The 17,556-nt window shown below is 37.8% G+C and overlaps 3 protein-coding genes across 3 annotated transcripts; 1 reads left to right on the top strand and 2 right to left on the bottom strand.

The window, feature by feature from the left end:
* The first annotated feature begins 8,468 nt into the window (after window positions 1-8,468).
* On the top strand, window positions 8,469-9,426 carry LOC6035422 (antigen 5 like allergen Cul n 1). The gene is made up of 4 exons (XM_001845562.2): window positions 8,469-8,485; window positions 8,538-8,809; window positions 8,873-9,114; window positions 9,169-9,426. The coding sequence occupies exons 1-4, from the start codon at window positions 8,470-8,472 to the stop codon at window positions 9,416-9,418; spliced, it is 780 nt and encodes a 259-aa protein (XP_001845614.2). The 5' UTR covers window position 8,469; the 3' UTR covers window positions 9,419-9,426.
* A 10-nt stretch (window positions 9,427-9,436) lies between these two features.
* Window positions 9,437-10,591, bottom strand: LOC6035423 (venom allergen 3 homolog). The gene is made up of 4 exons (XM_001845563.2): window positions 10,533-10,591; window positions 10,071-10,342; window positions 9,771-10,012; window positions 9,437-9,710 (listed from the first exon to the last, which is right to left on the bottom strand). Exons 1-4 carry the CDS (start codon window positions 10,549-10,551, stop codon window positions 9,467-9,469), a joined length of 777 nt encoding a protein of 258 aa, XP_001845615.2. The 5' UTR covers window positions 10,552-10,591; the 3' UTR covers window positions 9,437-9,466.
* A 2,395-nt stretch (window positions 10,592-12,986) lies between these two features.
* LOC6035424 (venom allergen 3 homolog) lies at window positions 12,987-15,617 on the bottom strand. Its single transcript, XM_038250346.1, has 4 exons — window positions 15,599-15,617; window positions 15,278-15,546; window positions 14,975-15,216; window positions 12,987-14,908 (listed from the first exon to the last, which is right to left on the bottom strand). Exons 1-4 carry the CDS (start codon window positions 15,615-15,617, stop codon window positions 14,665-14,667), a joined length of 774 nt encoding a protein of 257 aa, XP_038106274.1. The 3' UTR covers window positions 12,987-14,664.
* Window positions 15,618-17,556: the final 1,939 nt, after the last annotated feature.

Here is a 17,556-nt window from a genome sequence, read left to right as displayed (position 1 = left end):
CAGGCAGGCAAGCAAACTCGTGAGAGAGTTTGAACCTGAGAGAGAGCACGTGCGTGTACGAATTGGAATTAAACATCGTTGTTAGGTAGCCCTTACAGCTGGCCGCGCAAAATGGTCAGTTTTGGGCGCTAATAACTTCGCGGGAAAAATCCTAAAAATATGGTGTCTTCGGGAAAGTTGTTCTAAATATAATGAAGGTTCTACATTTGAGAAATGGTAAGAATCGGATAACTATGGCGCCTTCCACAGGTAAAAAGTAAAACAGTTGCTTTTCTCCATACATTTTGACGATTTTTCCCATACAAACTTTAAGCGATTGGAGGGAGGGGTTCCCGTGGTCAGAATGAGCTCAAATTTGGATTTTAGCCTAGTGATGGGCCAATCTTTGATTTCAGGGGGTAGCCCCAAAAAAGTCCAGATTTGGACCACCCTAATGAGCATATTTTCTAATAAATTTCAAAAATCAGCTTTACTTACATTTTTTAAATAAATCAAACTAATTTTCATTTCCTTTCAAAATGAGAAGTTTTTGAAAATATTTTTATTTTCTGTCAATTTTATTTTGGTTTTGTTAGGTTTAGGTATTTTCCAAACTGGGAAGCTTTGGATAAAATATATTTGTAAAGTTTTGTGTTTATACGTTTTTTGCGAACATTATTTACATTAATTCCTCCTTATCTTTTTGAGAGAAATTCTATTATTTGCAAAAAATCGAGCATCAAATACAATTATAGATATTATTTTATGTGTTTTTTTTGTCTTTTTCTTTAAATGAAATCTCAGTCATGATTTCTGTCTGTGATTGATAGAAAATAAAACTGATGGCGTCATCCATAAAGTATGTCACGCAAAAATCGGCCAAAATTAATCCCCCTTCCCCGTATGTCACACTAGGGTGTAATATGGTTGTATGGAAAAAAAATAAAGTTGTTCAAATTTAGCGAGCACAGCATTTTTTCAGTTCCTTTTGGGGTCCTAAACAACTCCCCAAAGTTTGGGACCGATTGGTTTAGTCCTCACTTTGCGCAATACGATTCAATTTTCCATATAAATTTGTATGGGAAAAATATGTTTTTTGAATTTTAATATTCTAAAAATCCAAGTTTCACGCAAAACTAAAACCGGATTCATATTCGGATGCTCCGGAAGGTGCTCTACAACTTTCCCGAAGAGAGTATGGTGCTTGCTTGTCCCTAAAAAAAAGATACAGCGTGTTCAAAACTCGTCTAAAACGTGTTTTTCGCTCGAAAATCACGTTTTAGACGAGTTTTGAGGACGCTATATCTTCTTTCAGGAGTAAATTAGCACCATACTCTCTTCGGGAAAGTTGTAGAGGACATTCCAGAGCATCCGAATATGAGTCCGGTTTCGATATAGCATGAAACGTGGATTTGATAAATATCAAAATCCAAAAAAATGGTTTTCTCCATACAAATTTATATGGAAAATTGAATCGCTTTGCGCAAAGTGAGGACTAAACCAATCGGTCCCAAACTTTGGGGAGTTGTTTAGAACCCCAAAAGGAACTGAAAAAGTGCTGTGCTGGAAAATCGATTTTGATATTACACCCTAATGTCACACTTTGTCACGCAAGGTCGAATCCCCCCTCAAAAAGTACGTTACATTTTGCCAGCCCCCCCCCCCCCGTTTGTTTTCGATGGAATTTTTTTTATAGTATTTATTTTAATTTTATTTCATTAAACTCTCATAATTTTGGTATTTTTGTCAAATTTTATAAGGAAAATAAAGATTGTCTAATAAAATACACTCAGTTATTTTTGAAAAGACTTAACATAGCGATATGAAAAACAGATTTGTACCTCATAAAAAATAGAAGGCCTGGCATAATTTTCAAGTATTAAAAAATCATGAAAACATGTATTTACAGCTTTGTATCTAATAAGTTCAAACCGTTTGTAGCAGTTTTCTTATGAACACCCTAATTTGTTTGTACTCTATTGTAATGTGATGTTTCTTAATACAACATTATTTGTCCAAGAAAACATTTTTTTTTAGAGCACATCACGTTTTCACTATTAGCTTAACCGGTGTTGTTTACTTTTTAAATCGGCTAGAAAGCTTTGGTAATGAAAAACATTTTAAAAAAGGTGCAGGTGGTTATGTTCTACATGACCAATATGACAAAGAACTTTGCAGGTAGCGACTCAGCATTCATTAACTTCTGCAAATATGCCGATCCTGCTGGTGAGGACCGCCTCCAACATCTGACTCGCTGCTCAGTCAATCGCAGACTCTTAGTATTTACAATATTGCAAAGTACAGGAACATTTATAAAAATATTATTTAGCAAAGATTTTTCGTGAGCTTTTGCATGCCATTAAATATGACCAGGTAATGAAAATTCGTTTTAAAAATGCTGCAAGTATGTGTAAATTGTTGCGAGTGATACCAAAATTATGAAATTTCCGTAGTAACAGTTCAAAAGGGCGAATCTGCGTTTGTAAACAAGCAGTCTATACCCCTCTTACTTGACATGACATGTCACTTGAGCAAAAGGGATAGACTGCTTCTTTATAAACGCAGATTCACCCTATGGAACTGTTACTACGGATTTGTGCAATGATACCCATTAGTTGGATATTAAAGAGGGGGGAATTTTTGCTCCTGAAATTCAGCCAAGTTGGGAAGGGATCAATAAAGGTTGAGAACCACTGCTTTGTAGTAAATACATCTGCAGAAAGATAGAGTCAAAAAAAATCAAAGCTGTATAAAAGGGAAATTTTGTTTTTGGAAATTTTAAATACATATAAAGAAATTTATCATGAAGAATAAAAAATAAGTATTGCTCCTTGGTGAATGAAACTAAACTATACAGCATATTAGGTTTGGGTTCCAGCATATGTTTTTAAAATTTGGACGAGTTTATTTTTGTCTATATAACCATATTACACCCTAATAAAAATACTCTAACGCAGTTATTAGGTTAAGAGATGCGCCTGATGTCGCTGAAGAGTTATAGAGGAATGCATTGGAAGAGTGGTTGAGATAATTTTGTCATCGGTTTCATTTCTTACAGTAGTAAGCAAATTGATTTTAAAATCTCTGTTTTCTTCCTCAGAATTTACCGCAATATATGCATTTGCAGGTGGGCGTCTAGAACCCATAAAAGGCCTCTTGTCCTGGTGAACGGCTACCAGTACTGTTTCAACCACGCACAAAACTTGTCAGGACAGTGATGCCTTGCGGATATCTGGAACCCTTTGTGGTCGGTGAAAGTTTCACCGAGTACCTCAGTCGAATGGACCAATATTTCATTTTACACGACGTTCCGGAAACAAGAAAAGTTGCAGCGTTGCTGGCAATGTGTGGTCCAAAGTTGTTTAAAATCGCAACCAAAGTGTTTTTCCCAGAAGATCCTTGCCAGCAATCTTTCGAGGCGCTTACAAAGAAGCTGAGTCAAAATTTGGAACCGGACAGCAACGTGGCGACCGAACGGTACAAGTTTCATCGGTGCGTTCAGGCACACGATCAGTCGATGACGGACTATATCATCCAGCTCGAGGCTTGTTCCTGGACGTGTTGAAATAGTTACATCACTGTCTGATCGTACCAGAAATTCCGATACAAATCAACATGCAATAGCTGGTTTGTACTTTTCCGTTGCATGTGGCAAAAGTTCGTTTTTTGAAATACAACCCGCAGTGCACTGTTAAATTTTGCCACACAATACAAAGCATCTAAAATAAAACGACAATAATTCTTCGGAACATGTCATATTTATAAATATAAAAATTGAATTATCAAAAAAAGATCTCTATGCATCGTGGAAAATCTTGTCAATCTTACGTGAATATGAATAACATTGATAAAACTGATTAACAAAAATAAGATAAATCAAATAAAATATAATCATCAATATAATTACATGAATGTGTTAATGGGAAATGTGCGTACGTGTGAACAACAACAAATAACAAATGTGGTGTCAATATTTTGATTTTAAAACAATCGCAAGACGACGCTGAACTTTTGCTTATTTCGAAGCTGGGAGTCAACCGTTAGCACTGAGGAAAATCCCATTCAAATCTACAATGCAACAAGTATTCATCCATGCAGTGAAAATTATGTGTGGAAAGAGCTTCGTGCCCAAAACTACGACAGATTTAGCAAGGTGAACCCCAATGACAGTGTTAGATCAAGGGTGATTTTTTTAAAGATATATATAATATATATATATTTTTCTAGGTCTCAGTCCGATAACGAAGCTGAGACAAAGTTTAGAACTGGATAGCAACGTGGCGAACGAACGGTACAAGCTTCAGCGGTGTGTTTAATCACGCAATCAGACATTCAAACAGGAGGCTCTTTGTGATCATTTTTTTATGCATCTTTATTGCCTACCTACAATCCAGGAACTTTTTTTCCAGTTAGATCATAGACTGAACGTACAATAATTTTTCAAAAGACTATTTTTTACATGATTTAAAAGAAAATTTCTTACCACAGATCATAAGCTAACTTGACAGTTTGCATCGTGTGAGCGTGAGAGCGCGTTTCCGAAATCGTGAACAAGAGTTCGTGAAATTTGGAACCACCATCAAAGTGCTAAAATCCCACGACAGGTTTTTTGAAAAACTATGAGAGAATGAAAAGAGTGATGTGCGCTAGACCAACACACTAACTAAGATTTAATCCATCAATTCATTTACCTTTGTTTAATTCTTCACTATCTGGTAAAATTTAGAATTGTTATGGTTACTCTTTCACACAAATCTGGAATCAAAAAAAACTTAAATCAACTGTAATTGATCGCTCAATCAAGTCACGAAACGTTGCAAAACGAATGAGCCATATCGTAATGTGTATCAACCCCGCACAGTAGCGTATAGGACAGTCTTGTGTGGCATCATTGCTAAATCACTGTCACGATACATGTAATAAAACCTTGGTAAAATCTTTATCGAATATGTTTTCTTTTGGCTGAAAAAAAAACAACAATTTCATATTCAAATTCCAAAAAAGCATGCAGCTCGCGCGCGCCAAATGATGACAGTGGTGCAAAAAAAGAAAAGAAAAAAAAAAGAGATAGCTCCTTTTCAGCACTACAGCAAGGACGAAATGAACGAAGGCGAAATTTATGGCTACATACACACGAGAATCATATAGAAAACGAGAAATATCTATCATTTAAATGAGTATCATCTATCTTAATACGGCGCGGGTGGGTCGCGGAGTGGGAAAATGAAAACGATTTTCTGCACTTTTCTGCCACCGATAGAGCTGCTTTGCGTGTCTTTTGTTGGAAGAAAAACGCGCAAAATTAGAGCAATGCACGAGCCACAACAAACGTACAAAAATACTTTCAAAAAGTGCACAATTCAATTTTAGGGGTCGAAACTACAAAAAAAAAAACTAGGCACAAGGTCAAAAACTTTCTCGTGAGTATCTGGTAACTCCTGAAAATACATGTAAACCGCTTATGTTATAAAACAATTTATGTTTTTGTCTACTCTACAACGTTCCATCATGGCCGACAGCTATAAAGTCAACTTCGTTTTTTTACAATTTTATAAAACATTGATGCACTCTAAAAAGTAACCCTGTTAAGTCAGCGATGGAATAATCATCATCAAAAGAAAAACTTTCCATCAAGAGAAAAAATCCGAAGGGAGCATGGCTCTCCCCTCTCGCGCACGAAAAATCGGTAAAAAGAATCTAAAAAAATCATCATCTTGATTATTCAGCGGAACATCTTTTTCACTACTACACTTGGAAGTGGAACGTCACACGTCGAAAAATGAACTGTAACATTTTGTAGATGGGCAATGTGTGTAAACAAAGTGAAATAAATATTTTTGAGTGGTGCTGACAAGGAAATTAACAAAAAATCATCAACAGATTGATTTTTTTTGGAGAATTTCGGGAGCGATTTTCTTTTGCGTGATTTGACTCCTTTATCTTTCGCGGGTGAAGAAAGTTCGCAAGCGAAATTGATTGTTTTGCGATTATTCCATCCCTGTTGTTAAGTTAAAATAAAAACACGTTAGGCTGGTATAAATTTTATTTAAAGTTTTTGTCAGAGGGCAAAAAAATATTTATTCAGGCATCTTCAAAATTTCAATGCAATCAGCTGAAATCAATTTAAAATGCATTCCCCTGCGTTTAGAATAATTGTTAGCATGTTTGGGTTGATTTAAAAATGTTTTGAAGTTTTGATGTTTAGGCCGTTGCAAATATTTTTCAAAGTTTATGTCGCCCCCCCCCCTTCAAAATAGGTCCTAAAAATCAGGGAGCAAACAAATATTTTTTCTAAAAAAATATCAAAATTTCAATAGGAATAGAAGTCTAATCAACTGAGAACAATCTTAAATGCCTTTTTCTGCATTGCTAATCATATTTAACATGTTTGGACTCGTTTAAAAATATTTTTAACTTTTATGAAATTACAATGTACAGCACCGCAAATTTTTTTTTTCTCGCAAAAATAAAATTTTCGTCCACGTTTTCGTCAGTATTTAGAAATTTTGGAAATCAATGATTGCAAAACAACTGGACAGGTGTATGATGCATTTTAAAACACTTTTTTCATTCAAATGTTGCATAAAAAAATGTACCTAAAATATTTTTTTGTGGAAAGGCAGCTTAGGAGGTCCCTTCTCGATATCTGTGACTTAGAAAATATATCATCTGGGTATTTTCGATTTTTTTTCAAATCATGCAAACATCAAAAAATTATAGTGTTTTGGAATCGGGATGATGTCAGTTATCCATTAAAATTATTGTTTCATGAAAATTTTCACAAAAATACGTATTTTTCCCGTATTTTGAAAATGCATTTTTTTTCTCTAAAGAATCAAAAAATATATTGTTACACATTTCGGATATAATAACACATTTTTTAGAATATACCCCAAATTTTCACATAACTATTTTTTTCGCAAAAAATACTCAAAATTTCATTTTTTTCAATATGGGTATCAAACGATCGGGATTTTTTCATACATTTCGATTGTAATAACAACATTTTTAGAAAATACTCAAAATTTTCACAAAACTACGTGTCTTCGAATAAAATACTCAAAATTTATTTTTTTTCAATATGGGTATTAAACGATTGGGATTTTTTCATACATTTCGAATGTAATAACAACATTTTAGAAAATACTCTAATTTTTCACAAAACTACGTATTTTCGAATAAAATACTCAAAATCCTTTTTTGCAATGTGGGTATCAAAAGATCGGGATTTTTTCATACATTTCGAATGTAATAACAATATTTTTTTGAAAATACTCAAAATTTTCACAAAACTACGTATTTTTGTTAAAACTTTTCAAAATTTTAGTTTTTACAATATGGGTATCAAATAATAATATAATTTTTTTTCAAAAATACGTAGTTTTGTGAAAATTTTGAGTATCTTCATTTTGTTAATAACTTTCGAAATGTATGAAAAAATCCCGATCGTTTGATACCCACGTTGTAAAAACGGAAATTTTTAGTATTTTTTTCAAAAATACGTAGTTTTGAGAAAATTTGAAGTATTTTCAAAAAATATTGTTATTACTTTCAAATGTATGAAAAAATCCCGATCGTTTGATACCAACATTGTAAAAACGGAAATTTTGAGTATTTTTTTCGGAAATACGTGGTTTTGTGAAAATTTGGAGTATTTTCAAAAAACATTGTTATTACATTCGAAATGTATGAAAAAATCCCGATCGTTTGATACCCATATTGTAAAAATTTAAATTTGGAGTTTTTTTTTAAAAAAGACGTATGTAGTTTTGTGAAAATTTTGAGTATTTTCTAAAAATGTTGTTATTACATCCAAAATGTATGAAAAAATCCTGATCATCTGATACTCATATTGCAATAACAATATATTTTTGGTTTCTTCATGAAATAATAATTTTAATGGATAGCTGACATAATCCCGATTTCAAAACACTATTATTTTTTTTATGTTTGCATGATTTTTCGTACGATTAAAGCCAATGTCTCCCATATAGCCAAAATCCCATAAGCTCTGTGCCTCGGTTATGCACGCCTCGGTTTTGCATCCCCCATATGCGGTGCTAAACCGAGGCATGACTGTAAATGGAGACTCACGATACTTTTGGTTACTTTGTGGTTTCACAACACCTCCCAAACGCTTTTAAATGCAATGGATACTGATCAAAGGGATCGTCCATGAAATATTCCACAATATTTACTAGTATTTTAGAAAAAGAGTTCTCAAAAATCAGGCATTGAGATCCGGGTTTCGGGCCAAAATTTAATCGAAAGAGCGCACCAAAACCTTCAAATTAGCAGGTACCGTGCCCAATAAAATGAGAAATAGGGATACGTCTCCGTATTTTCATTTTTCTAATTAAATTGACGTAAACATTTGCATGAAGCAATCTGTTCGAGAAACACCTGTAGATTTAAAGCAAAACATAAGTTTTATTATATATAGCTAATTGCTTGCTCTGAAGTATGTTTAGTTCGAGGTATACCATCGTCATGAATCTGTTACCAGGTAAGTCAGACAACCAGGCTTAAACGATGACCAGCACTTTTTCCCCAAGCAGTACTACTTTGGACCGTTCTGGGCATTGCGGTCCAAGCGACCAACTACTGCGATCGAAAGTTGTGCCGCGGCAAAGGGCGCCACATTGCCTGCAACGGCCTAACCCAGCTGGCACCGAGCTGTGGAGCGTCAGCGCGCGAAATCCCGCTGGACTCCCACAAGCAGGCCATGATCTTGGCCCTGCACAACACCTTCCGCAGCCGTGTTGCTAGTGGACGAGTCACTTCTTCCAGCAATGGGCGACTCCCGCCGGCTGCAAGGATGGCAACCATGGTCGGTTTGTTTTGTTTTTTGAAAGGGTGCGTTTAGTGGTTCACTATTTGGAGGTACTTTCAGCAATGGGATGCGGAACTGGCCAGCGTTGCGGCGGCCAACGCTCGGCGCTGTAAGTTGGAGTACGACACGTGCCGAAGTACCGATCGGTTCCCGCTGGCCGGGCAGAACATTGCGCTGATCGGAAACTTTGGCCGGGCGAGAACCGATGCCGAACTGGTGATGTTGGTCATCTCGGACTGGTTCGCCGAGTATGAGGACGTCGAGATGGGACAGCTGGAGAGCTATAATGTGCAGAAGGGAGGGTGAGCTTGACTATGCTTGGTTTTAGGTTGTGTTTAAAAACAAGTTATTTTCAGACCGAGAGTTGGCCATTTTACGCAGATTGCGGCGGACAGGGCAACTCACGTGGGATGCTCGTTGGTTAGCTTCCAGCAGGCGTTCACGACCCAGTGGTTGTTTGTTTGCAACTATGCTATCACTAATATACGGGAGGAGCCGGTTTATGTGGGTGGAGCTGCGTGCTCCGGATGCATGACCGGATGCAACGAGAATTATCCCGGACTATGCAACGTGGAGGAGGGCATCGAGCCAAAGTATTGGGATTGATTAATTATTGAATATACATTTGAATGGTTCGAATTAGTTTTATTACTCTTACGGCTTAGCTACAATGTTCTCGTTTTGGTTACACAATCCTGGATATTTGGAATTGCAACCCGTCGTACATTTGGAACAGGCCGTTCCTGCGACATAAACCGGTTGGTTGATGATATTTGTGAGCGCGTAATTGCATACTATATAGTCCTTCGTGTACTGACCCTCCTTGAAACGCACCATGGCGCACCCAACCCGCGTGGTTCGATCGGAAACGATCTGCGTAAAGTGTCCGATTTGGGGTCTTAAAGAGTAGCCAGAATTAGCATCATAAACATTGGGATGTAAACTTGCCTATACTGACCCAGTCCACGAACTTGGATATTTGGCGATAACGCTGGGGTTAGCGTCCTTGAACTCTGAATACCAATCGTTGACAAAACCGGTGATTAACTCGTTCACGCCAAAAGTCATTCCATAGTACCACTTCATGGCGATATTTTGTCCAGCATACGGGAATTTCACCGTGTTCCGGCAACGGTCGTGTCCGTAGACGCACCGTCTCGCGTTGGCAGCAGCAATATTCGCTAACTCTTGGTCCCATTGCTACAAACAAACACAATAATTACTAAACGCCCACCAAACGTCAAAAATCGCCTCTCACCAGTGTTGCCATCCTCGATGCTTGTGGATAGAATGCATTTGTTTTGTAACTTTGCTTGCCGGAAGCGATCGTGCTGCGAAGTTTATTGTGCAGGTCCACGATGAGAGCCTGATTGACGGTGGTTAGTGAGAATTCCTGAGATCCGGAACCACACGAGGCGGACAGCTTGGTCAGTCCGTTGCACGCGATGTGGGGGCCTCCATTGGAGCAAAGGCTCGGGCTGCAGTAGTTGGACTGCTGGGTGGATAGACCAATGCAGACCAGGGCGGAGACTGTAAGAAATAAGAGAATAGTATGTTATAAAGTTTCGTCGGTCTGAAGTTCTTTGACGGCTAGTAATGTGGAATTTTATTAATTTGGCTTGACTTTTTAGATAAACGAAACAGATGATAATGAAATTTCTCGAACAACTCAACCCAAGTGTTCCTCATGATAGTCAAAACACCTCTATTACGGGCTCACCTATTGTCAGTAGATGCATCGTGGATTCGCTTCGCTAAACTGACGATTTTTGCCTCAGTTGTATTCAATTTTATATAGCCCGTGGGAGACTGATTATAATCCACTCCAGATCTACTTAATTCCAAATCGAGGCTTTTGCTGTATAACGGTGACAAATATCCTGCCAATTGTCTAAATATGGTTAGCGTTCGTCGTGTTTGTTATGTTTGGTTAAAAACAAAATGATTTACGTAAAAACTGTTGAAACAATTACGTATTCTTCGGAATTGTGTCAACTTGACACTATTTTTTAATGGAAAGGCCAAGTTCGATAGTTAAAAAATTGAAGCAATCAAAAATTTTAATTTCTAGAGGGCAGGGGTGATACAAATTCATATTTCTTATAGTTGAATTAATTTTTCTAAATTAAAATGGTTTTTAAAATTTAAAATGATTACCAACAAGAAGTCAAACACTTGTTCTCGTCACTCACCAGCGCGTGTTTAATTCCATGAATATTAAATCACTTGTGCTGACACACTTGGAAAATTGAAATTAAAATAAAATTTCTTAACCCTTTTTCCTCATTCCTGAATACCCGGAAACCTTCGGAGCACACTCGCCAAAATCCCACATGAATTCCTCGCACTCGCATCGCCGCTAGGACGACCCAAATTCTTTCGCTATAAATTTTCATAATTCATTAAAATAGATTAGAATTCGCCCGAGAGTTCGTTCGAGAGCACTTGACGATAAAAATCGTTCCATTTCATGGCGGAAAAAGTGTACGCCAAAACGACGTATGTGCGCCGTCCTCCCCCTTATTAACGTCAATAATTCATTTTTTATGGCTAAATGAGCACGTGTAGGCAAGTTTTGTGTGTATGGTATGGGTTAAATAGAAAACTGAAAAACTGTACAGAATAAATCAAAGCTGCGGAGACCCCCACCATGAGGGTGGGGAAAATCATTCCGAGAGATGAAAAAACTGCTAAATTAAATAAACTTTTCGGAAAATAATTTCCGCACGTGATTTATGGCAATCAAAGCAAGCTTGCTAATCCTTTCAATCGCACACACACGCTCTCTTCAGCACCCCGAAGTGGTGACATTTTGGCCTGCTAGGATCGAGCGGGGAAAGGGGTTGAACTTGTTGAAATGTAACCATTCCATATGACCTAACCCCAAAACTCCGTCTTTCGTTGTTCGGGAGGATTATGATAGGACGCACAACGAGAAAGTTTCCGCTCGGTCATTAAAAACACTGTCGTCGGAACCATCATCGATTCGGAATGGTTATTTTCACCACAGAGGGAAAGTTTTTTGGGTTGAGATTAATTGACACCATCGCGCTTTGGAAAGCTAGATAAGTCCTCTTACAGGACGAAGAAACTGTAAGCGACTTCTGATAAGTGGATTTTGATGAGTAATCTGAAATGGGGATGTAAAAGTTGTTTGCAAGGTTGAGCTTTGCTCTCAATGACTGTTCACGGAGTTGTAGTAATTATTTGCACCAAATTAGGTAAAATTGCACACCAAAAAAATATTAATATTACATTCAACGTAATCATGATTTTAACGCAAATTAAAATCATGTAATCAAAAATTTGATGTAATATTATGACTGTTTCGACGTAGCTTCCCAAACTTATCGTGAATATAACGAAAATCAATTTTACATTAAAGAAAACGTAAGATTCAATTATTTACTACCCAATTTTCAGTCAATTGTGATGCACATAGCTAGAGCGTGTTTTTTTATGTAATTTTGTGTTACATTTAACCGAACTCCACGTGGAAATATTTTGCAGTGTAGAGACTCATCACAAACGTCAGCCATATTTGAAGTTGCGCATTGCAAAATATTGTTGTCGCGGCAGCTTTAATTTTACCTTGTTGGAACTGTCCGCAATCAGCAAAAAATGAAGAAAAATTACTTGAAAATTACAACAAAATTTCCTGAGGAGGTAAGTTTTATCTTCATGCCATCAAATGTAATGTACACCATCATATTTTTGTTTGTTTTTTTTTTTTTTCATTTTAGTTTGGGAAATAATCTTAATGGATTCGGATTGAAGCTGCTGGGGCTTTGGAACAATTATTATCCCCGCAACCACTCTCCGGTCCAAGATACAGCTGTCAAAAGGTGCTCTGCGTTCCCGGAAAAGGTTTCCCGGAAGGTATACTTGTCGTCAGGAGGAGACACAAGTGAGGAGAGTTCGACCGGAAAATGCGAGGTGGCCAGGACCGGATTCCTTAGCACGGATCCAGTTGCGGATCAGGACCGGAATCTTCCAGTTCTGCGGTCAACACAGGTGCGCAAAACCAAAGATGATCATTTCCTCGGAAGTGGATGGAAGAATCAAATAAAAAATGTATTGAAAGGAGCAGACCAAAAAAGAAAAATAATGATAGTGAATTAAAAGTGACAAGAAAAAGTGTGATAGATAAGTGCAAATAAAGAAAAAAAATGTATGAAAACTTAAAACGTGTCGTTTTTATTTATCCCAATAAGAATGGTCCAGAAATCCAACAAGAAAGTATCCAACAAAATTGCGTCTGCTGTAATTTTACATTCAATATGCCCTGTCGGTTGAGGCATGTAATTTTAAAATCTGATGTAATTTTAAGTCTTATTTGACGCTCCAGTTATGTGCATCAAATGAGACGGAATATTACACGATTTTTTCGAAGTGTGTGGTAATGTAGTGGTATTTTACGCCATTATGGTTAAAATCTGGGTGGTTGATTTTAACTGTCAAAGTTGCTATAATAAATTTTACTACATTGATATTCCTATAGGTATACTTTTACAGTTTTTTTCTTTATATAACTAATCTTTATAGATCATGCCATTTTAATCTTATCTGTCTCATTACCAAAAAGCAGTGTAACACTCGTTGTCTTGATTGCGATTTTTTTGTTTTATAGCAAGCACAATAAACCTCATTTTCATGGTTTCGCTCTCAAAAAGTGCAACTTTGCAATTGTCTTCTCCTAGTCAGATCTTCCGGCCGAGGTCAAAACCACCGTTGTCTGCCCAACTATAGTCGGAAAAGTTTAAAGTTTTCCACCATGTCACTGTCATCGATAAAAACTCGTTCCCGTCCGATAAGTTCGCACCGGGGGGTTGGAGTAGGGTGGCCGAAACTTTCCCTTCCAAAGAAAGTGAGAAAACAAAACCGACATTCTTTTCGGGAAAATTTCGCAAAACAAAACTCACAAAAGAGCGACATGCAATTTCCAGCCAAAAGTGGGAGGAAAACCGGGATGAAGATAATTTTAAATTAAATTAAACTCTCGCAGCGAATTTCGCTTAGAATTGTTCTATTGTTTGCAAGTTTCGAGCTGCCCAACCCTCCCAGCGCTTTTCCTCGCGGGAATTTTCCGCAATCCTGGCGTGACAAAGTTTTCTTCCGCGAACCTTTGCACCTCCTTCATCGTCGGATCGTCCTCGATAAGCAATGGAAAAGCTCAGCGCTTGGAATGATAATGGAAAATTGGGTGGTACGAAAGAATTCTTCGGAATAGAGAATAAATCCTGTCCTGCTGCATGTGGCCATTCGCTGGGAACACTGTTGGAAGTTTTTTTTTACAAAAGGGACGTATTGGGTGTACTGAACACGTGCATAACAAAAATCACTAATTACAAATTGATAATGTGACCAGGTTGACAAACATAACAGTACAACAGAGAACAATGAACTTGATTTCATTTTCTCAAAAATTAGATCTGAACTGTTTGAAAAATATTGTATTTCCTTATTTTTCACCTCCAATCTAGATTAAAAATCTAAGTTTATTTTTCAGTAGTCTTTTAGACAACCAGTTCTAAGTAACATTTTGCCCGCCATCCCCGTGGAAATCGTTCCAGATGGATGGCATGTTTTAAGAAAAATTAAAATCCATCTGCTAGCTCACGATTCGTTATGGACATTTAAGTTGTCACGATTGAACCATCCTGCTTAAGTTCCTCCGTAAAACTCGTCATTTGAAGTTTAAAAAGAAAAGCTAAAAGCTGCGACAGGCAACACAAAGCTGGACGCCAAAACTTTTCAGACTATCGCGATTGTTTTCAGGCGTGGGGATTTTGGTTTGAGAAAGAGTTGAGCTACGTGCAGCTGTGACTTAAATTTTAAAATTAGTTACGATCTTATGGTTTAGCGATAACTACTTCATTTGTGTTGCAAAGTCCTGGGTACTTTACGCTACAACCCGTGGTACACTTGGAGCAGGCTGTTCCCGCCACATACACCGTTTGACCGATTAGGTTAATCAGGGCGTAGTTGCACACAAAGTACTGGTTGATCCAGGTGGAATCGTAAAAGGTGACTAACGAACATCCGATGCGGTTGGTCCGATCCGAGACGATCTGCGTGAAGTGGCCAATGTCTGGGCTAAACATTGAATGGTAAACTAAGAGTTACTAAACGCACCCTTTTTCAACTTCAAGTATATCTTACCCAGTATATCCCCTAGGGTACTTGGCCAAAAAGGCTGGCGTCGTGAGGGTGTATTCCGAGTACCAATCGTAAATAAAGTCCGTAATCAGTTCGGTAACGGTGAAGGTTAGTGCGTAGTATGAAAACAATCCGATATTTTGCCCGGCGTACGGATATCGCACTGTTGACCTACACTCGTCATGCCCGTAAATGCATCGCCTGGCGTTGGTTGCAGCGACCGTGGCCAGTTCTGTGTCCCATTGCTGGAAATAAAAAAAAAAGGTTGAACCACTAAACGCACCCCGCACGTTACGTCAAACGAACCAGTGTTGGCATCCGAACGGCCTGAGGAAAGAACGCATAGCGGGTGTAGTTTTGCAATCCCAGTGCGACCCTGTTGCGAAGCTGGTTGTGAAGATCCAAGATTAGGTCTTGGAAAGGGGCGAGATTGACTTCCTGGGCTCCGGGGCCGCACGTGGTGGACAGCTTGTTCAATCCGTTGCACGCGATGTGAGGTTCACCAGATGGGCACAACTTTGGGTCACAGTAGTTAGTCTGTTGACTGGATAGACTAAAGAAGCCTGCAACTAAAACTATTGGATTTTTTAGTCAAGTAAAATATAATATATGGATTCACAATCTGACCTATCACTACACGAACCATTTTGGTGATTAACTGATCGTTCCCGTTAAAGCCAATGGACTTTTATACTCAGAATCATGATACTCTTTTGTTTTGTTGATGATGTTTATTTGTATTGAGGTTAAACATAAACACTCAACAGTAGTATGTTTCACTGACTTTGATCATGAAATGCTGCGAAGGCGATAAGTTTGTTCCGAATCAAGTTTAAAACATTCAAATGTTTATTTACTTTATCTTTTGTTTACCAAAACAATAACAGTCTAGGAACAACAACTTCGTTCAAGTTGCACAACCCCGGATAGGTGGCGTTGCAGCTGGTTGTACACCTTCCCGCGACGTAAATCGGCTGAAACTGCTCAAACCGCAAACCAATCGTACACTGAAAGAAACTGACATAGCAAATTCAAATGTTTTTTCACGTGAGATGCTCGAAATGTAAACACGGTAATTTAGCATGCTTTTCCTTTGATCCTAACATGATTTACATGTCACATGGACGTGATGATCATGTGAAACCAGCTGATTGCTACCCAAAACCTTTTCATTCTTTTATCGCATGGTATTCACATTGGATTCAAGTGAATTTCTCTTGGATTGGCCCCATCAGTCTTTTCCCATGATAGTGAAGTGGAAACCACGTTAAAACTGTATGTTTTGAATTTGAAAGTCAAGTGGGCAGTTTTTCTCGGAAATTCATTAAGCAAGATGGCGAGAAGGAGAAAGGCACTTGCGGAGCTCGTCTCAAGGCCAAAAAATTTAAATTTGCTAAAATTAAGATTTAACAAACAAACTTCATGAGGAATTGTTTTTAACACGGTAAGAATTTTCATTATAATAAAAAAAATGCTTAGCTAAAAAGTTTTTCTTTATTTTTTCAGGAAATCGAGTTCTAGAGTATCAAGACCGCAGTGGATCGAATTTTGGTCAAGTTTCGAGCGCGCACAGTGTCCAAAAAGGGCTCGGAGGAAAATCCGGTGGCCATTGACCAGTGACGGAGGAACAGCAAGAGGCGATGCGGCAAAGCAAGGAAATTGCTGTTGATTTTTTTTGTGTTAGTGCGATCCGGCCGGCATTGCCGAGATGTGATTTTGTTGTGTTATAGTTATTAAAATACAATACAATATGATAAATAAAATACTCATTTTGAAAAAGATTTCTGTTTTGATTAAATGTTTTAACCAGCTGAAAAAACGCATTTTGTGACGTGTTATCCATTTGATTTTCAAAAGAATTTCATGTGATAATCATGTGTGATTACATGTGAATCTCACGTGTTTTTCATTTCATTTCGATGAGAATTTCACTTGAATTTACCGGTTCCGCAATGAAAAATTTCTATGTGATTTACACATGACATTCACATGCGAAGTCGAATGGGGCAGATTCACGTGTAAAACATGTGACATTACTATGTGCCTTTCTTTCAGTGTACACGCACTTTCGAAACCAGTGTTGGCACTAGCCTGCGCATAGTACGCACCCGGAGCGTAGGTTTGGCTGCCGGTGACCACATGGCATCTTCTCCGGTTATGCACGTCAAGTCATTGAAAGAACATAACGAAGAATCGCAGTCCTGCTGGGTGGATAGGCCAACCAGGACCAGGAGGGATGCTAAAGATAAGGGGCAGGTGAGATTTCCATCTAGTGACAGTGCTTGATGACTTATCAGCAGGGGCAGGCAGGCTTGCCACACGTACAGATATTTTGGGCACAGACCAAACACTCAATCAAGTATAACTTTGAAGAAAAACATTTTTATCAAAAACTAAACAAGCAAAAACATGCAAAAAATGTTTATCTTTTTAGTGTAGTTTTCAAAAACTACTCAAATGTATTTTAACTGTAAAAATAATTAGTTTGAGTGTTTGGTCTGTGCCCAAAATATCTGTACATGTGGCATGCCTGGTGGCAGAACGGATTCGAATTAATCTACGATAAGAAAGTACAGTTTTAGTTT

Source organism: Culex quinquefasciatus, chromosome 1 (assembly GCF_015732765.1).
Source record: "Culex quinquefasciatus strain JHB chromosome 1, VPISU_Cqui_1.0_pri_paternal, whole genome shotgun sequence".
Taxonomy (NCBI): domain Eukaryota; kingdom Metazoa; phylum Arthropoda; class Insecta; order Diptera; family Culicidae; genus Culex; species Culex quinquefasciatus.
Note: the sequence above shows the minus strand (reverse complement) of the source record. Positions and strands in the feature narration are given on the sequence as shown.